This window comes from Colobus angolensis, unplaced genomic scaffold (genome assembly GCF_000951035.1).
Source record: "Colobus angolensis palliatus isolate OR3802 unplaced genomic scaffold, Cang.pa_1.0 Scaffold133, whole genome shotgun sequence".
NCBI classification, from domain to species: Eukaryota; Metazoa; Chordata; class Mammalia; order Primates; family Cercopithecidae; genus Colobus; species Colobus angolensis.
In genome coordinates, this window is record NW_012114411.1 from 4251765 (window position 1) to 4274237 (window position 22473).

A 22473-nucleotide genomic window follows, 5' to 3' on the forward strand; every position below is an offset into this window, starting at 1 on the left:
ATCCCAGACCTACTGAATTTTTGCGGGGAGGTCTTAGCATGTATGTACTTTTTAAGTTGCATGAGTGATGATTCTGTTGCATACTCAGGGTAGAGAATCACAAATCAAGTGGTTAATTTAGATAACTGAAAGTAGACTAGGTTAGAAAGATTCAATGTTACCATTAAGTTTATGATCTAGGCTAGAAAGACATGACAACAGTATCAACTCATCTACCATCCAAAGCAGTGCTTCTCAAACTTGACCATACCTAGGAATGCCCTGACGATTTTGATGAAATGCAGACTCTGACTCAGTGGATTTGGAGAGGTCTGTTTCTGCAGTTCTAAGAACCTCCCAGGTGATGCTGATGCCATCCATCTGCAATCACATTTTGAGTAACAAGGTCTGGGGGACCAAGAGTTCAAGCTGTGGATGGGAAATATCCACTGGCTACCAAGGAATGAAGGTGGAATTCTAACACTGTTTTTTGGACCATTGTGTTTTTCAAAAATCTCTGACCACCTTCACAAATAACTGAAAAGGCAGAGCTTTGGTGATGGTGCCTGCTGGTCTCGTCATTCATTCCTTCATCCCCTTTGCATGGCCTTGCCGGGTTGCAGAGGATGATCAGAGTTGTTCTGTGGCAGATATTTGGGTGTCAGTAATGTTTAGTAGTTTCAGTTTTTAATAAAGACATTTCGGCCAGGCACACTGGCTCACGCCTGTAATCCCAGCACTTTGGGAGGCTGAGGTGGGCAGATCACAAGGTCAGGAGTTCGAGACCAGCCTGGCCAACATGGTGAAACCCTGTCTCTACGAAAAATACAAAAAGTAGCTGGGTGTGGTGGCAGGTGCCTGTAGTCCCAGCTACTCAGGAGGCTGAGGCAGAAGAATCACTTGAACCTGGGAGGCAATGGTTGCAGTGAGCCGAATCATACCACTGCACTCCAGCCTGGGCAACAGAGCAAGACTCCTTCTCAAAAAAAAAAAAAAAAGACGTTTCATTCAATTGAAGATCAGAGCAGACTTTTTTATTCCCTTCTAGGTCAAAATTAAGGTTCTTTGCATAGCAAGAAAAAATGACTGTCCAAAGCCATGCGACTGCTCCATGGCCTATTCTCCCTAAGAAGGAATTTCTTCTTCTTACTTGACTCACCGTGCTGTTTAAAATGAAAGAATCAGTACGATTTAATTGTAATGATAACTGCTATCTGAATTTCTCTGAACAAAATGTCTTCATTTAAAAATGGTATTAGTCCTGACCTTTAATTTTTTGGGGTAGACATTTATATTGAAATTTCAAAAACCAGATCAAAAGGCACTAGGAAATTTCCAGACTAATGTAAGAAATTGGTGAGCTAAAGAGGAAAATTTTTCTCAACTCAATGTAAACACTAAAGCCTAGCACAAGCTAGACAGTGATTAAAACAATTATTTCAATTAAATTATTTGTGCCTATATATATTTAAAGATACTCACTGCTATGCTTCCTTCTGGGAGTTTTGCTGGCTGGTCTTTATAAGGCATCTTCTTAACTTCAAAGGACACGAGGGATGCAAGAGCATAGGGATCATTTTTTCTCTGAAAGTAAAAGTATTTATTTAAATATATTTCATATAAAGTTTTTAAGAGTTATACTGGCAGCCACCCAATTATTTTCAGTGTTTTGCATTTCAAGGCAAAATTTCATCCTTACTTTTTAATTTTCTCTTTCTTTTAACTTTTTCCTCCCATCCAAGCATTCATCCATCTACCCATATCCATGCATCCATGCATCCAAGCATCTAAGCATGAGTCCATCCATCCATCCAAGCATCCATCCACATCCATGCATCCATCCATCCATCCATCCATCATCCAAGCATCCATCCATCCATCCTTCCAGACATCCGTCCATCCAAGCATCCATCCAGCCGTCCATCCAAGCATCCATCCATCCGTCCATCCATCCATCCAGGCATCCATCAATCCATCCATCTATCCAAGCATCCATCCATCCATCTATCCATTTATCTTCTTCCTATTTCTAAGGAGAATTTGTCTCATTAATAAAAGACTGTGGATAATAAGGTTAAAACAAAAACAAAAAATCAGAGTCCTAAAAAGGAGCAAGCAAAGAATTAATATAGTTACTGCTAGTGAAGGACAAAGGAGAAACATGATGGATTACAAAACTTTTATCAGATAGACGGAAATGTTTTAGGAGAGAAACTGGTAGTAAGTTATAAAGAAATGTATTGGCCGGGCGTGGTGGCTCATGCTTGTCATCCCAGCACTTTGGGAGGCCAAGGCAGGCAGATCACCTGAGATCAGGAGTTTGAGACCAGCCTGGCCAACATGGTGAAACCCTGTCTCTACTAAAAATCCTAAAAAAAATAAAAATTAGCTGGGCATGGTGGTAGGTGCCTGTAATCCCAGCTACTCAGGAGGATGAGGCAGGAAAGTGGCTTGAACCCGGGAGGCACAGGTTGCAGTGAGCCGAGAGCACGCCACTGCACTCCAACCTGGGCAACAGGATCGAAACTCTGTCTCAAAAAGGAAAAAACAATTGTATTACATTTCACAGATTACACAAGACTCCCAGCAGGCTTTCTCGGCCTCAGCACTGTCAACATTCTGAGTTGGGGTGGGGGTGGGGGGCCTGTCCTTTGCATTGTAGGATGTTTGGCCAGAGTCCCTGGCCGCTGGCTAGATGCCAATAGCACCCTCTCTCAGTTGCGACAATCGAAGATGCCGGCCAGGTGTGGTGTCTCACGCCTGTAATCCCAGCACTTTGGGAGGCCAAGGCAGGCAGATAATGAGGTCAGGAGTTCAAGACCAGCCTGGCCAACTGAGTGAAACCCGGTCTCTACTAAAAATACAAAAAATTAGCCGGGCTTGGTGGGGGGTGCCTATAATCCCAGCTACACAGGAGGCTGAGGCGGGAGAGTTGCTTGAACCTGGGAGGCGGAGGTTGCAGTGAGCTGAGATCACGCTGCTGCATTCCAGCCTGGGCAATCGAGTGAGACTCCATCTCAAAAAAAAAAAGAAAAGAAAAAAGCCTGTAGTTACGGCCAAGTGTCCCCAGGGGAATAAAATCACCCCAGTTAAGAACCACTGACCTACAGCCAAACAGTGTTTTTAACAGAGCTTCTCAGCCAAAGCTCTCTTTGTTTAATTGGATCTCATATTAACTGTTGATAAAAGTCAACGTTAAAATATTTAAGAGTGACTCAGGAAGGCTGCTGGGAGAACTGAAGCTTCTGTGGCTCTCTTCTATTGGATACAATGGTTAGATCTACCCAGTGCTGGGTCCTAACTGGCTCGTGATGGCTCTTGAGACCCAAATGTTAATGATTTCAAGACTTTTCGGTGCCGGTTGTCAAACAGAGCCATTATTACAACTTAAATTATACAAATGTAAACTTAAGTAAATTGTATTTCTAAAAAAAGGGTAATAAATACTCAAAACCACATGCTTGCTATTTTATTACATTTGACTATTATCTGTGCTCAGGATGTGATTTATGCCTATTGTATCTGCAAGAGGAAACACTACATAATGGTGTGGAACCTGGCATCCCTTCCCAGCTCTGTATTCCGTGACGATCGTGGTGGTGACTTGAAATCAGTGGCAGATGCTATGCATCAGGGCTCTTTTTCCTTCCCAGAGAGTAGTTAGTAAAAATCTACCAGTACATCACTGTCTATAACCCAATGTTGGGCCTCATGAGTCCAGTCTAACAGGTTGGATTGTAATAATTTTGCTTAAATATTTTTTACAAAGTTCTTTTACCCCTGTGGCACAATTTTTTTCTCTATTAGATAAACCCTTTTTTTCTCTACATGGTAAGGGCAGGATATAGTATGTAACTTTTATATGTATGTAACTTTTATATACTTAAAGTTACAATGTCTTTGAACATTTCTCTCTTTCTACTCCTACCCTCCAGAATAAACAACTCTACTTATTTGGGAAAACTCTTTTTTGGGTGTTATTCTAATGATCTCTTCTCTCTTAGCATTTCCATTTTAACTAAAAGTTGGATTTTTGTTTGTTTGAGAAGTGTTTTTATACAATTCAGAAACTTTTGCTGATAAAATCATGGGTGTACCTGGTGATATCAATCTAATTTCCTTGCCATCCTCACTGGTAGAAACAAGAGAAATTCTAGTAATGAGATCCTGTGTGTAAGGATTATAATTATATTCTCAAATGTGTTTCCATGCTCCCAAACCTCCAATGAAGAAGTTTTCTTTAATCTCCAAGTTCAATAAAAAATTGATAGAAAATATTACCACTCTTGAAGTCATGTCTTTGATAAATAGTTTGCAAACTGCATCTCTGCATCAAAATCTTTCTAGATGGAATGCTTCTCTCTTACAGATTCTGCATTTATAAATATGCAAGTTTCTTAATGCATCATAGATAGCATTTGAACTCTAGGATGTAAAATGTGGATTAACATGTTTCTTCAAGGGAATTTTCTTTCACTTCCTTCCTTTGCCCTTCCTGCTGTTGGCTGCAGTTTGATTTCTCATATTTTCCATTCATCACATTACCAATCTTTTTTTTGAGATGGAGTTTCACTCTGTTGCCCAGGCTAGAGTGCAATGGTGTGATCTCGGCTCACTGCAACGTCCACCTCCCGGGTTCAAGTGATTCTCCTGCCTCAGCCTCCCAAGTAGCTGGGACTATGGGCAAGCACCACCATGTCCGGCTAATTTTTGTATTTTTTTAGTAGAATCAGGGTATTGATTCTACTAAATGTTGGCCAGACTGGTCTTGAACTCCTGACCTCAAGTGATTCTCCTGCCTCAGCCTCCCAAGGTGCTGGCATCACAGGCATGTGCCACCACGCTCAGCCTCATCACCAATCTTGACTGTCATTTCTGGTGGTTGCTTGTTGAACTTCAGACATACCTGAGATCAGGCTCAGAGATTCTGATTCAGAGAGACTGAGATGAGACTGTATCTGACATATTTTTTGGAAGGTTCACATTGCTTAATTTTTCTCTATTGCTTTTCTCCCCAGCTATATGATACAAACATGGAAGGCATATTCCATGGAATATAATGCCTGTATCTTCTACAGAACCTAGAACAATGTGCTCAGGAGAGCTTAATCAATACTGGATGCCTGACCACATGAATGAAGGGTGAATGAACACGTCTAATGCTTTGGTCATTTGACGACCCTCTCACTTCATGTACCATCCATTTGATGGCAATTAGGAAAGATCTTTCCATTATTGAATTGGACACCCTTTCCTTTCTCCCTTTAACTAGAGTAAGCCGTTCAGGAAGTTGTAAAGGGTGGTAGTGACATAAAATGAGGGCTCCAGTTCCTGTGAAGGGGATATTGACATGCTCTTACCTCCTCAATCGAATTAGCCCTGTGCATGGATGTAGCCTGGGGTGCTGGCAAATCTTAAGGTAAGCAAACAGCATGTAACAACACCTCTCCTAGATCAGTCTGTTCTTTGTTTTAAATGCATTCTCCAAAAGGTTTCTTCCACCCTTTTTGGAAAGAAAAAAATGCATCTTCCTCACTTTTAAAGAATGCTCTGGAGTTCCAAGGAATGGAAGACGTGGTTTATTAGACTGATCAGCAGAGTCAGCATCCAAGATACCCAAGTCCTGCGCTATAGGTCAGAGGCATGGCACAGGTGAGTATTTAATAACTTATGAAAAGCAATTATAGGCAGAGCTGTAATAGTGATTCCACATCCAAAGTTAAATGCTTCCAGTTGTGCTCTTTACATAACAATAGTATTATTATTCTTATGTTCAAAATAATCTCCTCTCCCATACAGCAATCTACTCATGTAATAGCAATCACTGCCACATTGTAGGCAATTTAGGATTGAAAAACCAGCTGGGGTTAATAACCCTTGGCAACACCGAGGACCTTCGTCTTGCCCTAGCTGGCTATTAATCCTCTGTCATTACCGCATCATTTAAACCGTGGTTTGCAGCTCACTGGCTGTCTCTACGATGCGCTTTTGCACAATGATTTGCTTATAGGCATGGTACCAATAAATGTAAGAGTTGGTAACAAATGGAGGAGTTAGCGACCTAGTGTGTCGGGCAACGACACAAGCTCTCCCACTCCCAACTTCCAACTGCTTAGTTTCTTCCCAATAATTATTTTTAAGTACATATCCATTTTATGTAGCCCATTTTGAAACACTCAATATTTACCAGAAACCAAACCCTTTGAGGTGACAAAACCTAAGGAATTACTGGCAAAACTTTCACCTGTAAAGGAAATTTCTATTTCAAGCAACAATCACAGAACAGGGGTCCATTTAGGATTAACCTACATACAATCTGCTTCTGACCAATTTGCATGTTCGTTACATGGACAGAAACCAACATAACGCAGCAAGTCATGTCCGCCAAGAATTGTAAACTTTCTAGCTTGGATTAGGAGGGCGGAAAACGTTTCCCTCTTCCTGGGTTGTATGACAAAACTGTTAATAGGCCCCAATGTACAGTCTCTTCTTAGAGAGAGAGAGATTATAATAACGCATTCCTCTTTAGCATTTGGCACCTGACACTGACATAAGCAGAAACCGTGGCAGTGCAGAAATCTGGGCTAAGGATGTGGGTGAGCACACAGCAATTTGCACCCGTCTTTCACATATCTCTGGAAGTGATGCTTTTCCCTAGGACTGCAAAATGTTGCTACAGATTCTTCTTTTCTGACTCTGCTTGTGCTAAATATTTATTGTTCCCAAAGCCCCTCAATTACTACTGACTTTTTGCAGATACTGGGTCTTCTTTAACAGAAAAATGAAGATGTAATTTTCACTCGATCGGCCTCCTACCGCAGTAGAATGTCGTGCATGGAACTGAAGTGTGTGGGCTAAAATAGTAACTTTCCCCTACACTCTAGTGTCGTAATGATAGGAGTCCTGCCTCATTGAAAAGTTGTTCTCCCTCATTTCGGTAGGATGTGATGCTCAAAGTAAAGGAGGAATGTGTTGTTGTCATCTAGATTGTATAGACTTGGGAATTCGTTAAAGCACCTCTCTTCCAACTCTTGGATAAAAAGTAACAATTGGCTGGGCACAGTGTATCATGCCTGTAATCCCAGCGCCTTGGAAGGCCAAGGCAGGAGGATCACTTGAACCCAGCAGTTTGAGACCAGCCTGGGTAACATAGTGAGACCTCATCTCTACAAAAAATACAAAAATTAGCCAGGTGTGGTGGCATGTGTCTGTAGTCCCAGACAATGAGAAGGCTGAGGTGGGAGGAATCTGGAAGTTTGAGGCTGCCATGAGCTACGATTGCACCACTGCACTTCAACAGAGCGAGATCTTGTTTCTAAGAAAAAAATAAAAAGCAACAGCCAAGCAATAGAGTGATCATAAGCAAATCAACTAAATGCAAGTGGTTCAGTCATCCTGGGTATTCAGTTAAAAAGTTCTATAGCTGGCCGGGTGCAGTGGCTCACACCTGTAATCTTAGCACTTTGGGAGGCCGAAGCAGGCAGATCATCTGAGGTCAGGAGTTCAAGAACAGCCTGGTCAACATGGTGAAACCCTGTCTCTATTAAAATACAAAAATTAGCCAGGCATGATGGCGGGTGCCTGCAATCCCAGCTACTCAGGAGGCTGAGACAGGAGAATCTCTTGAACCCAGGAGACGATGGTTGCCGTGAGCTGAGATCATGCCATTGTATTCCAGCCTGGGCAGCTGAGTAAGACTCCATCTCAAAAAAAAAAAAAATCTATAGTTATGAAAATTGGCACTCTAGGGAAGCCTATGTCACTTAAGAAAAGAGGAATCTAATTCGAAAAGGCCAATGACAATTTTCAAGTTTATGACAAATTGTTAAGGTGTTAAAATGGCATCATTTTTGTTGTTCAGTCTTTAAAGAAACTGTAGTGCTAATAAATGTGTGCCAACAAAATAATTAAATGATAAAAGACTCAGATGGCAATTTATCATGAGGAGGCTAACACGTGGATTCTCTAAATTATTAAATTTAGAATTAGCTTTTCTTTGGACTCACATTTCCAGGTAAAGGTTTTTTAAACATTTCCTTAGAAGAACAGGGAATGGACAGACTGGTTATAAACTATACAAAGATCTATGTGCAGCATTTCTGGAAGATATGTTGCACTCAAATATATAGGATATTTTGCAAAGCTTCTGTGGGGTGTGTGCTTGCTTCTTACATTTCAACTATAACATAGAGGGAACCTTGCCTCTCTTTTCCTTAAAGTGAGAAGGAGTTTGTGACTGGCTCTGATCATGGAACCTACCTCAAACGAGGCAACAGAAATCTGATTGAATGTCACTAAGGGTCTCTGGTCTCTGTCTCAGTAGATGAAATAAAAGGTATCAAAACACCCCATCCCTCTGAATCTGTCCCCTAGTTGTGTCCAAGAAGCATGGTGAGTTGCAGCCAACATTATTCATCACCATGTCTCTCCCCCAGGTTAAGTCTAGATAAATTATGTCTGCATTATGTACTACTCAGACATTTGACACTATCTCCTCTTTGGAAGTGGACCAGAAGCTGAGCGAGTATGATCCAATACTGCTGGTCATCATTTTGGGCAGGAAATAAAAGAACGACAATGACTCTTTAGACTTGTCGCTGTTCCCTGAGATCCTGAATTGTCTACCTTATGGAACTGAAAAGAATCAAATTAGGGTGTGGCTCAAAGAGGAAAGGCAGCCTAATTCTTATTTATTTTTACTGGTGTCTATTAGCTGCATGCATTTTGGAGGTACATGTGATATTTCGGTACCTGTACGCCATGTGTAATGATCAACCCAGGGTAACTGGGATATCTGTCACCTCAAACATTTAGCATTGGGAACATTACTGATATGGTTTGGCTGTGTCCCCACCCAAACCTCACCTTGAATTGTAATAATCCCCAGTGTCAAGTGTGGGGCCAGGTGGAGATAACTGACTCAGGGGCGATTTCTCCCATACTGTTCTTGTGGTAGTGAAGAAGTCTCACAAGATCTGATGGTTTTATAAATGGGAGTTCCCCTGTACACGCTCTCTTGCCTGCCGCCATGTAAGACGTGCCTTTTCTCTCCTTTGCCTTCTGCTATGACTGTGAGGCCTCCCCAGCCACGTAGAACTGTGAGTCCGTTAAACCTCTTTCCTTTACAAATTACCCAGTCTCAGGAATGTCCTTATTAGCAGCGTGAAAACAGACTAATACAATTACAGATCTTCCTTCTAGCTACTTTGAAATAGACAAGAAATTATTATTAACTATAATCTCCCCACTCTACTGCTGACTCTCAGAATTTATTCCTTCTGACTGTATTTTTGTATCCTTTAACCAACCTCTCTTCATCCCTGTTCGCCACCTTCCCTTCCAGGCCTCTGGTAGTGATGAATCTGCTCTCTGCCTCCATGAGATCCACCCTTTTAGTTCCCACATAGGAGTGAGAACACATGATATTTGTAATTCTGTGCCTGGCTTATTTCATTTAACACAGCAGCCTCCAGTTCCATCCATGCTCTCTCCTCAGTTTGGAAGCCTTCTCATCTCAATCTGGAGGGTTTCAATTTGAAAGATGTAAGAAAATAAGATGCTTGCCTCTGCCCAAAATGCAAGAAGTCTTTGCTAAACTCACTAAATCAGAACAGCCTGTGGCTTGAGGAAGGATGAGGTGCGAGGATTTGGGAGAAAAGCCAAATGTGATAACAAACATGAGCCCAGGCTCCTCATGGAAGATTCTTCTGGTGAACGGGCTGGCTGGGCACAGATGTCAGCATAGGTGCATTCTTGGCTGCACCTGGGCTTTTGAGGTATGGGACTGGCAGGACTTGTTTTCTGGTCACAACCCTGATGACTAAGACAAGACCTGGTACAGACAGGATGAAGGGAAGAAACTGGCTGAAGGCAGCCAATAGCTACTAAAGCAATCCCTCGCTGCCCTCATTGCTCATCAGCATAAGACACTTCCGCCAGCACCATGACAGTTTACAAATGCCATGGCAACAGCCCAGAAGTTACTGCTTCTTTCTATGGCAACGACCCAGAAGTTATTGCCCCTTTCCTAGAGAGTTCTGAATAACTTGCCCTTCAATTTGCATTCACTCACCCCTTAAGTTGCATATAATTGAACATGGGTATAAGTGGATATAAAGAGAGTTACCAAGAGCCCACCAAGTCCAGCTCTGTGTGTGCTGTCTAGGAGTTAGCTCTGCTCCTCAGGGAGCAGGTTCAGTTCAATAAAAGGCTGTTCAAGACTGTGACTTTCCTTACATCCTCTCACAAAGAAAGAATGAAGCCCTTTTTCCCGCAAAGCAATGTCACCTGTCACCTGAAAAGGCAATGTAACGTTGCTTGAATTCTTTTCTGAACGAAGCCAAGAAGGCTCACGGGCTAAACCCCAATTTTGGGGTTCACCTGCCCTGCATCACTTTTGCATCTCAAACCAAGTCATCCAGGTGGCATTTCCAGATACCCCAGAGAAAGGCATCAAAAATCACTTCTTGTTCACTTTGTTCAAAGGTATCACAAGTTTTTACATTTCTAGAATATCTGCTGCTTCCTGGGCTACTTGCTTTACGCCATGAGGGATAATTTGTTGTGATCTCATTTGCCTGTTAGTTTGACTGGTTTCATTCTAAATAGACAAGGACTTGTGTACCAGCCAAGCCTAGCATTTGGCCTGAGATGTTTCATTCGTTAAAGCATTATGAGTAGCATCCTGTGTCAGGTGATGCAAGGGCTGGGAAGAAAATTCAAAGACAAGAAAACATTCCTCCTGCTCTTGAGGAGCTTACCCTCTTTTGGGAAGATTCCTCCACTTCCCTCCCCAAAACAACTTCTTAACACAACCTCACAAGTTTCTTTTTTTTTTCATTGCATCTTGCAGAATTTCAATATTTGATTCACTCAGCAGATCTGAATCCAAAAGTTTACTTGCATGGTTCATGCTTATATCTAAGCTTTGAAGTAAAGCCAGTACATTCAACTCCTTGGTCTACATTCACCTCTTTTGCTGTCTTTGCTCACCACTCAGGAGAGCAAGCAGGAGGCTGTTGTGTTTATTCAAACCTGTAACATTACACTTAGGAAAAGTAGATTCCTGATAGAGATTTTGCCTTTTGAGGTGGCGAATGACATTGTTATAGGGCAAAGGGGCCCTCATTCTTACTTTATGAGGGGATATAAGGGAAGTCACAAAGCTATTATTAAACACAATCGAGGTCTACATTCATAGATATAATAATTGATTATATGATCGAATCTTACAATTTTGAATGGAAATATACTTCCCTAACATTTTAGAACAGTGCTGCCCCATAGAACTTTCTTCAATAAGAGAAATGCTCTTAATCTGCACAGACCAATGCCGTAGCCACGAGCTGTGACTCTTAAATACTTAAGATGTGATTGGTGAGACTGGGGAAATGAATTTTAAATTTTAGTCAAATTGAAGTACTTTGAGTAGCCATACATGACTATTACTACTGTATTGGATAATTCAATAATCATAAGATGTTTTCTTTATTGGATTCTGAAACAGCATGCTATACAATGTAAATATCTTGAAAAAGTTTAATACATGGTATTTAAAACATTTATATAGTAGTTATTGTAAAGTTATTCATAATATAAGAGTTATAGTTTAGCCATCTGTAGTACAGTGATCAAAATATAAAATCTACAGAGGCTGTTACAGTTTAGTTCAGCAGTCTAGTGTAGTGACATACATGGGGTAAAAGCTCAAGATTCTCCCCCTTACTATCTATGTGCCTTGGGAAGGCCATATAATGTCTATTTCTCAGTTTGTTCATCTGTAAAAGGCAGCTAACAATAATAATACATGTCCCACGGGATTGCTGTAAGAATTAAATGAGTCATTCACATACAAGCATGTATCATGGTACTTAGCTACACGGCAGTCACTCAATAGTAACCTGACTATTTGCAGACAAACAGCCCTCTTTGGAAAGATTGGCGGGCTGTTCCTTAAGTGTAAAGAGCCATTTAGATGTAGTCTGTTCTTGGTCAACCCAAACATCAACACAATAAAAAAGTAGGCTATTAAGACAGCAAACAGAGTTATCGCTGGCTTACACCAAGTAGAATAAACACCATAAATTACTTGTAAGCTACCTATAGAATCAGTGAATTTTCAGGCATGAAAGGAGACTTTAGTCCAATCTCTTCATTTCACAAATAAGGAACTTGAGCCCCATGAAAGTTAAGTGCTTTGAACACAAACAGGCAGGAATGGAACTGAGCTCCTGCATCCTGACCCAGTATAGAGAAAATAGACTGCCTGATGTTAGTCAGGGTCATTCCTCCTAGAACGTGAATTTAACGGATGTCTGTGGTTTTTTGCACATCACTTTGCTAATAGGCAGTTTTCACGTATGAAATTCAAAAACAGGCTCACCCCTGTGTTTACTCACACACTTTTGCCAATATTTACCCAAACTGCAAGAGCATCTACACTATCTCCAGCCCCACTCAAGCCTTCAGATGACTTCAGCCCCAACTGTTCTGGTTCAAAATTTTGCCCATTTAGTGATAATGTCTAAGAATAGACGGAAAATGTGTGTAGTGAACAGAGTCATAACAAAAACAATTTAAACCCTAATTAATTACTTTCTTCTCATACTAGTAATGTTGGTGAAGTAGTTTAAGGAGCATATTTACTACATTAAAGAAATTGGTGCAATACTGTGGCAAATAGAGTCAGGCTTTGCTAGTGGGGATGGAAGATTATTGATTTTAAGAGGTTGAATAATGTCTTCCCCAAATTCATATTAACTTGGAATCTCATAATATGACCTTGTTTGGAATAATGGTCTTTGCAGAATTAATTAAGGTAAAGTTTGAGATGAGATTGCACTGGGATTAGGGTGGGCTCTAAATCCAATGTCCTTATAAGAAATAGAAGACACAGTGACACAGAGACACAGAAGGGAAGGTGATGGGAGATGGAGGGAGAGTAGAGTGATGGTCTACAAGCCACTGAATGCCCAGGATTACTGGCAACCACCAGAAGCTAGGAGGGGCCAGGCCTGGTGGTTCATACCTCTAAGCCCAGTGCTTCGGGAGGCCAAGGAAGGAGGATCACTTGAAGCCAGGAGTTTGAGACCAGCCTAGGCAATAGAGCAAGATATAATCTCTACAAAAATAATTAAAAACTGAGCGTGGCATGGTGCCAGGCCCCTGTAGTCCCAGCTACTCAGACGGCTGAGGTGGGAGGGTTGTTTGAGCTCAGAAGTTCAAGACTGCAGGGAGTTATGACTATACCACTTCACTCCAGCTTGGGTGACATCATGAGACCCTGTCTCTACAAAAAAAATAAAAATAAAAAAAATAAGAAAACAAAACTCCACAAAAACCAAAAATAACTTGAAGGGAGGCATGGGGTAGTTTATTCCTCAGAGCTTCCAGGAAGAACCAACCCTGCTGACACATTGATTTCAGGCTTCTGGTTTTGGACTTTGAGAGAATAAATTTCTGTTGTTTTAAGCCATTTAGTTTGTGGTCCTTTGTTGCATCATCCCTAAGAAATGAATCTATTGATCACAATAATATAGTTTACTCCTAGCTTTCATTTGACTAGAGAAAAACAGGATTTACAGCTTAGGCTTTCAGACAAATTGCACCTAAAAGTAGCAAATTCAAGGGCTAGTGATCTGTGGTATTAGATGGCCACCAGGGATTCTTCCCTCCTGGTATTCACACCCTTGTATGGGTGCCTCACCTACTGAATGAATACGACTGATATGTGCAAATGATAGGACATTGTGGAAATAAAAGAAAGTGACCATCCTACCTGCAGCAGCAGCCCTGCTCCCTACTCTGTATTCTGCTACCCTGATCTCACTACCCAATTCTACTTTCTTCCTTTCTTCCTGGCACTGATCCATCTGTTTGCCTGCTCAGTTTCTGACTCCCTCCACTGAGATTAACAACTCTGTGAAGACAGGTGCTATGTCTGTTGTGTTCACAGCTATTTCTCCTATAACTAGACCCTGAAGCAGCCCTTGGCACACAGTAGGTCCTTCCTACATATTTGTTGAGTGAATGAATACATAGTGGTTTGATTTAAAAATAAAGTCAAATAAATTGGGCACTGTGCCTCTCCTTAGGTCAGTGGTTCAAAATGGGATGATGTTGTTCCCCGAGGACATTGGCAATATCTGGAGACAATTTTGATTGTCACACCTGGGGTAAGGGTGCTACCAGCACCTACTAGGTAGAGGCAGGGATGCTGCTAAGTATCCTATAATGCCCAGCATGGCTCCCAACAACACAGCTTGATCTGTTTCAAAATGTTAATAGTGCAGAGATTGAGAAACTCTGCCTTAGAAGAAAGGAAAGAAAGAAAGAAAATGAAGAAAAGAAGGAGGGAAGGAAGATAGAAAGAAAGAAAAAGAAGGAAGGAAAGAGAGAGAAAGAAAAAGAGAAAGAAAGAAAAGAGACACAGAAAGAAAGAAATAAAAAAAAAGACAGGAAAGAGAAAGGAAGGAAGGTAAGAAAGGGAGAGAAGGAAAGGGAAGGGAAATGAAGGGAAGGGAAGGGAAAAGAAGAAAGGAAGATGGCTTCACAATGACCTTTAAAATAAAACTTTAATTTTCCTCGTTTTTATTTTAAAAACAAAAATAAGATTGGCAAGACTATAGAAGCATATTAAATCATAGAAAACATAAAAATCTAGAGATAAAAATTCTATATTTATAACTAGACTCAAAGGGATTTGACCCTTTGGTTTTTCATGGCACAATAAACCAAATGAGTTTGTTTAGTAGTTAAAATGTGAGCAAGAATGCATAGACATGGTAAGAGTTAATTTAGGATTAAAAAAAAAATCCCCCCCAAACAATAAGGTTGTAACACAGTAGTATCATTTAAATAGCCCTTTCCAAAATGAAACTCTCATTTTCTTACCATAAAAGAGATTTTAAACTTTTAAAACGCACACAGTCAGCCAGGATCAATGGCTCACGCCTGTAATCCCAGCACTTCAGGAGACTGAAGCAGGTGGACCACTTGAGGCCAGGAGTTTGAGACCAGCCTGGTCAATGTGGCGAAATCCTATGTCTACTAAAAACACAAAATTAGCCGGGCGTGGTGGCCTACGCCTGTAGTCCCAGCTACTTGGGAGGCTCAGCCAGGGGAAATGCTTGAACCCAGGAGGTGGAGGTTGCAGTTAGCCAAGATCGCACCACTGCACTCCAAGCTGGGTGACAGAGTGAGACTCCATCTCAGGAAAAAAAAAAATGTGCACAAATCAATGGAATGATCCCTGGCTATTGTGGGATGCAGAGCCGATCACATGAGTGGTGTGTAATCTGTAAATCACACTCATGTACTTGGAGCTTGGTTGAGGTGCTGTCCCGGTTGGAGCCCATGCTGCTAAGAGGAACCTTCTAGAACAATCTCCCTTTTCCCTTCTAAATTGATTTCTATTTTAACTTCACTGGATATATATGTCTTGAATAATTATGTTCTCATACTCATCATGCTGCCACTGACTAATAGTTACTGTGCCCAACACTGGGTATATAACAGTGGACTAAGTACATTTTCTGAATCTACTCTTCAAAGTCTTAGAGAATCAGGATAGTTAAACTGTCTTCACCTGCTGGGTAAAATGGCCAGTTCACCTTGCTCAACTCCTCCACATAAATTTTAATTGAAATATTTTTTAAAATGGAAACTTTACATTGAAAAATGAAAAAAAAAATTTTTTTAAGTTTAAAATTCTTTTTAATTTCTCTCTCTCTCTCTTCTTTTTTCTTTTTTCTTTTTGGCAGCATCTCACTCTGTCACCCAGGCTGGAGTACAGTGGTACAGTCTTGGCTCACTGCAACCTCTGCCTCCTGGGTTCAAGGGATTCTCATACCTCAGCCTCCCAAGTAGCTGGGACCACTGGTGTTCACCACCATGACCGGCTAATTTTTATATTTTTAGTAGAGATGGGTTTTTACCATGTGGGCCAGACTGGTCTCAAACTCGTGGCCTCAAATAATCCATCTGCCTCAGACTCTCGAAGTGTTAAATCAGAAATCTCTATGAAAAGACTTCCTACTGAGCTTTGTGAAGCAGCTCCCAGTGAGCAGTGTGTATGTGCTTCTGTGGTTGTTTATTACCTGGAGGAAGGTGTGGGCCCATAATCGTGACCTGACTTTCAGGACTGCGCTTTCTCCTCCTTCGAGTCGTCCCACTGCACAGGAGATTTGTAAACACTCGATATTTGAACAATTCTGCAAACAATAGCAGTGGGAACACGTCAGAGTCTTTAAATCATGGTAGACACAATGAAGTTAGCTTATCGACATTTTATTCCCTCAGAAGTCATCGCCTTATCATAAATTATTAATTTAAATAGAGAACAATATATTGCAACAACCAAGAAAACACAGTTTAGTGGCAAGGATGAATCAACTTCAGTGGTAATGTAGAGGTAAAATGGAACACAAAATACAACATAAAATTTAAGCTCTTTTCGAACGACTTTAAGACAATCTTTCTGTAGCAGCAATTGAATTGTTCTGTTTCATTTTCTCCGAACTGGGGGAGGCATTGCTCATAGATACTCACAATACCCAATGCTGGGTTCAGCAAGTCTGGAAGGGATTGCAGAGGAAGACCCCTGAGCCAATATTATCTCAAAGACCTGCAGTTACTGACCCATTGACATACATTTGTTCCATAACGTTCTTCTGTCTAAATTATTTTCTGGTTATAAAGGAGGTTTTTCTACGACTTTCATTCATTAGGCTATTTTTTAATCGGTTTCTAGAATTGCCCAGCGTATAATGAATAACCTTTAATATATGAAATGCATGTTCCTGAAAAGGATTCATTATAATGACATTCTATCTATCAAATCAGATTTTCTTTCTTTTTTCTTTTCTTTTTCTTTCTTTCTTTTTTTCTTTTTTTTCTTTTTTTTTCTTTTGAGACAGAGTTTTGCTCTTGTTGCCCAGGCTGGAGTGAAATGGTGTGATCTCGGCTCACTGCAACCTCTGCCTTCCGGGTTCAAGCAATTCTCCTGCCTCAGCCTCCTGAGTAGCTGGAATTATAGGCACCTGCCATCATGCCTGGCTAATTTTTGTATTTGTAGTAGAGATGGGGTTTCACCATGTTGGCCAGACTGGTCTCAAACTCCTGATCTCAGGTGATCCACCTACCTCGGCCTCCCAAAGTGTTGGGATTACAGGCATGAGCCACCATGCCCAGCCTCAAATCAGATTTTCTAATCAGATTCCAGCATGGAAATAAATGAACAATCATAATTTCACACAGAAAATCATAATCCATTTTCTGTGTGCCATGCACAGAATGATACTTCTCTAGCTGTACTCCCTCATGGGTTTAAATTTATATTGTGGCCCATGTGTATTCATTTTTCATATCTCAAGCACTCAACATTGGCCTGTTAGTACTCAATAAAAATCAAAGTACTGGATATTATGTGAAGTAGTTGACTGAGACATTTCACTTTAATGAAATTGATATAACACAGAATCATCCAAGGAACATATTACCATGAGAACCTTTTTTGAGAACCTTTTTCAAGATCCTCAGAATTCTCTGCAAAGGGGTTAGTAATATATTGTCTGATAAACTGCAGTGAGGTTCATTTCCTACAGGATGCTCCCAAAGGCAGGTGGGTGGACTGTCCTTGGGCTACTAGAGTTGGGTGCTGAGGTGCTGATGTTGTTTGGCTGTGTCCCCACCCAAATATCACCTTTAATTTTAGCTCCCATAACTCCCATGTGTTGTGGGAGGGAATTGGATCATGGCGATGGTTTCCCACATACTGTTCTCACGGTAGTGAAAAAGTCTCATGAGATCTGATTGTTTTACAAGGGGTTCCTTCTTTCACTTGGTTCTCATTCTCTGCTTGCCTGCCACCATGTAAGATGTGCCTTCTGCCTTCCACCATGATTGTGAGGACTCCCCAACCTTGTGGAACTGTGAGCCCATTAAGCCTCTTTTTCTTTATAAATGACCCAGTCTCGGGTATGTCTTTATCAGCAGCTTGAAAATGGACTAACACAGGTGCCCCCAGCAAGAACAGGAATTCTCAAAACTCTGTGGTTTGTGGCTCTTTCAAGGACTCTCATGTTGACCTGTGCTCCACGGCTGACGTGCTGTGTACCTCTAACCCCGCCCTTCAGAGGGAAGAGGGGTGTCAAGGTCAGGAGTTGTAGACTCACTGCAGATGGGGATCCCAGTTAGCCAGCTCTGCTAGAGGATTCTGGAGAAGATGATGCTTGGAATGAGCCATGAAGGTGTGAATGGGAGGTCACCTAGCAGAATGGGAGACCTGGCCCATGATTCTGTTGTACTAGACTGGGGCATGCTCGAGAAAGGGAAGGGCAAGGTATATGAGGGTGAAATGGACAGATGGAAGTAGGATAGCAATGAGAGAAAGTCTCTATGAAGAGTCTTCCTGTGCATGCTAAGAAGTTTAGATTTTATTCAGAAGGTACTGGGGAGCCTGTCATGCTTTTATATCCAGGGGGTATTGATCAAGTCTGTATTTTAGAGGGATGGGTAACATGAGGAAAGAGAAGAGAGAGGGAAGAGTGGGGGGCAGAAGGGTGATAGGGGCCCATTGCAAGAGCCCCCGGTTGGTGAGTCTGAAGCCCTGAACTGAAGCAGTGGAAATGGAGAGAGGAAGATACATTTTGGAGAAGTTTAGAAAATAGAATAAAGACATGATGACTACACAGAGGTTGCATGGAGAATGCTCTTTGGAGAAGAACGGGGTGGATGGGTGCTGGTAACACTGAGACTGGGGATTCTAGAGAGGAGATACATTTGAGAAGTCATAGAAACAGGGTTTTGGGTATGTGAGGATGGGGGTGGCTCTTAGACACCCGGATCAGGCCTTTACGGCTTGAATGCAGTAAGGGAGGTCTGAGATGACAGAAGACACTTAGGAAGGACTGGAAATATGATCATCCAAAAAAATTAAATGGATGGGAGAGAAGAGAAGGGGGCTGGGATGGAATCCTGGGGCACAGGGGCATTGAAAGGAAGGGCAGAGAGAAATCTTAGAAGAGATTTTCTAAGAAGGAGCCATCCAAATGGCAGAAAGAGAACCAGGAGGGGATGTTCCGGGGGGAATTCAAGAGATGTGATAGTTTCAGGAAGTGGCCAATAGTATCAAATGCTGGAGATGCATTAAGAAAGGCAAGGTGGCTGGAATGAAAGGGAAGACAGGAATGCAATGAAAGGGAAGACAGGAAAGTTTGGAGAGGAGGAGATGGAGGTGATAGCTACAGAAGCAGCAGGAGCCCACGATGAGAAAGGGAAGGGTATTCTGGGGGTGGAGGAGAAATTCTTTTTCAGTGTTGTAGATACAAATTTTTCCTATGCAAATTGGAAATTATGATCCCAACACAGGATGTTGGCATTTTGCACTTTCAAATTCCTCATCAGAAATGTGATTCAGTAAGTTGTTTTTAACTAAACAAAAAATGTAGGAGGTCTCATTTTGCTTTTGATTTTAGAATAAACTTTGCATAATCACTTTCTATCCAGAGTTGTTTTGACTCCAGGACATGGGGAGGCATAGGATTTGCAATTTTTGAACCAATAAGAGAAAGAGAGTAATATATGTGTTAACAAAACCAGATATGGAAATCAAGAACTGCCTTGGCCTTCATCTGAGAGTTTCTGTGATATTCGGGAGTTTAAAATTATCTTACATCAACAATATTTAAAGAGAAATAATAGAAGGAAAAAAATGGGCCCTGCAACACAAATACATACAATTTTCAAAAACAATTTAGTTATTGATCTCTACTATCTCAGTGTACTCATGAGACATACCCTGAAGTGGACATTTAAAAACATACTTGAACTTTGATTTTTCTTTTCTTTTTTTTTTTTGAGATGAAGTCTCGCTCTGTCACCCAGGCTGGAGTGCAGTGGTGTGATCTCGGCTCACTGCAAGCTCTGACTCCTGGGTTCACAACATTCTCCTGGGTTCACACCATTCTCCTGCCTCAGCCTCCCAAATAGCTGGGACTACAGGCGCCTGCCACCATGCCTGGCTACATTTTTGTATTTTTAGCAGAGGCGGGGTTTCACCATGTTAGCCAGGATGGTCTCCTTACTTTGTGATCTGCCCGCCTCAGCCTCCCAAAGTTCTGGGATTACAGGCATGAGCCACTGTGCCCGGTCAAACTTTGATTTTTCAAATCATTGATACTGCATAGGTTTGGACATTGGTTTTTCAGAAGGATTTTCCCATTGGTAGCGCATATTAGAATTCTGTAGATGTCTCTTTTTTATTATACTTTAAGTTCTGGGATACATGTACAGAATGTGCAGGTTTGTTACATAGGTATACACGTGCCATGGTGGTTCGTTGCACCCATCAACCCGTCATCTACATTAGGTATTTCTCCTAATGCCATCCCTTCCCCTAATCCCTCACCCTCTGACAGGCCCTGGTGGGTGATGTTCCCCTCCCTGTGTCCATGTGTTCTCATCGTTCAATTCCCACTTACGAGTGAGAACATGTGGTATTCCATTTTCTATTTCCTGTGTTACTTTGCTGAGAATGATATCAATTGTTTTCTGTTCTATTGTACACCATGGAAGCTTTTTAAAAATGATAATATGCAAAGCTTTATTAATTTATCCTAAAAGGAATAGTATATGGATTCCCTACTGTTATGTTTCTTAAACATTACAGTGTCATAAACATTTACTTGAGGCTGGGTGCAGTGGCTAATACCTATAACCCCACCACTTTGAGAGGCCAAGACGGGACATTCACTTGAGGTCAGGAGTTTGAGACCAGCCTGGCCAATGTGGTGAAACCCCATCTCTTCAAAAAAACACAAAAATTAGCTGGGCATGTTGGTGGGCACCTGTACTCCCAGCTACTCAAGACAGAAGTGGGAGGATCACTTGAATCCGGGAGGCTGAGGTTGCAGTGAGCTGAGATCGCGTCACTGCACTCCAGCAGTGACAGAGCGAGACTCTATCTCAAGAAAAAAAAAATTATTTGAATTACAACCTTCCAATTGCCATAGTTTTTTTTTTTTTTTTTTTGTCGTGTAACTTCAGGTACTTCTATCATAATAAATGCTTCGTTTGACTTAAGTTTAACTGATTATTTAAGTGAGATTTGCTCATTACATTTTTCTGTCCATTTCCATAGTTCAAACATTTTCTGCTCTCAAGATGAAATAAATGAATGTCAAAGAGTGTTTAAGACACACATTTTAAAGCCATTTTAACCATTTTCAAGTGCGCAGTTCAGTGGCATTAAGTACATTCACAATATTGAACCACCATCACCTCCATCCAACTCCAAAGCTTTTTCATCATCCCAGACTAAAACTCCTGAAAACTTTTGCATTAATGAGACACAGAGCTAGGATTTGTTTACATGCCTTTTATCCTAATATCCTCTTTGAGGGCTCTTTACTATGACTAAAAGAAGTTATCTGGCTGGGCATGGTGGTTCACGTCTGTAATCTCAGCACTTTGGGAGGCCGAGGCAGGTAGATCAACTGAGATCAGGAGTTTCAGCCTGGCCAACATGGTGAAACCCTGTCCCTACAAAAAATTAGCCAGGTGTGGTAGTGGGCACCTGTAATCCCAGCTACTCAGGAAGCTGAGGCAGGAGAATCACTTGAACCCAGGAGGCGGAGGCTGCAGTGAGCCGAGACGGTGCCACTGCACTCTGGCCTGGGCAACGAGAGTGAAACTTTGTTTCAAAAAAAAAAAAAAATTATCCATGTGATGAGTAACACATTTGGGATTTTCAGGAGTATGATTAATTTAATATGGCGTTATCCTACTTTATTGGACTGAAATAAATGATTATCAGAGTTTTAAAATATTTTGTTAGGCTTTTGTTTTTTAAAAATAGTTAATTCAAGGTAAATACAGGAGTGCAGGAATGGAAAGGAAGTTAATTTAGGACTTCCCCAGCTCTCCACTTGCCACCCATTTGTTTTCCTTAAAAGCTCATGAGCCTTCTCTGTATCATCTGATAACTCTGAATGAGACCCCCTGATGAATTGCTCTGAGTTCAGAACTGAAGGAGAGGCAGAGCCTGTGGGGAGGAGGGGCTGTGTATCTGGCTCCTTGTACCCTAAGTCTATGGATTACAAAAAATAATGCACTATTCTTTTGGGCTAGTGCCTCTCTGGCATGAAGCCATGGACTCATGGCTGCCTCGGGGCTGCCCAGATCCACCCCTTGCATCATCCTTCCTGAGTCTTGTCTCCTGTATTGGAACCTCTGCATCTGTCCTTCCCACCATGTGTGCACCCACACACTTGCACGTATGCACACGCACACAGGTCCCACAGATGCCACTAAATTGGCTGACAGAGTAGAAGACTATTTATCCCCAGTGCATTTTCCACTTTAGTTGAAGGGGCAACTGATTGTTAACATTCACTTATACTGTCATTACATCTTATCTTTTGCAAATCTTTCCTTCCTTCCTTCCTTCCTTCCTTCCTTCCTTCCTTCCTTCCTTCCTTCCTTCCTTCCTTCCTT

The 22473-nt window shown here is 41.5% G+C and overlaps 1 protein-coding gene across 2 annotated transcripts in view; it reads right to left on the bottom strand.

Moving 5' to 3' along the window:
* The window catches only part of ITGA8 (integrin, alpha 8), a 205515-nt gene that overhangs the window by 11452 nt on the left and 171590 nt on the right, over window positions 1-22473 (bottom strand). For both annotated transcript variants that reach the window (XM_011934275.1, XM_011934276.1), the window contains 2 exons: window positions 16077-16190; window positions 1462-1563 (listed from right to left, as the gene is read on the bottom strand). In XM_011934275.1, the coding sequence (XP_011789665.1) occupies window positions 1462-1563; window positions 16077-16190 (216 nt within the window). The remainder of the gene's footprint in view (window positions 1-1461; window positions 1564-16076; window positions 16191-22473) is intronic.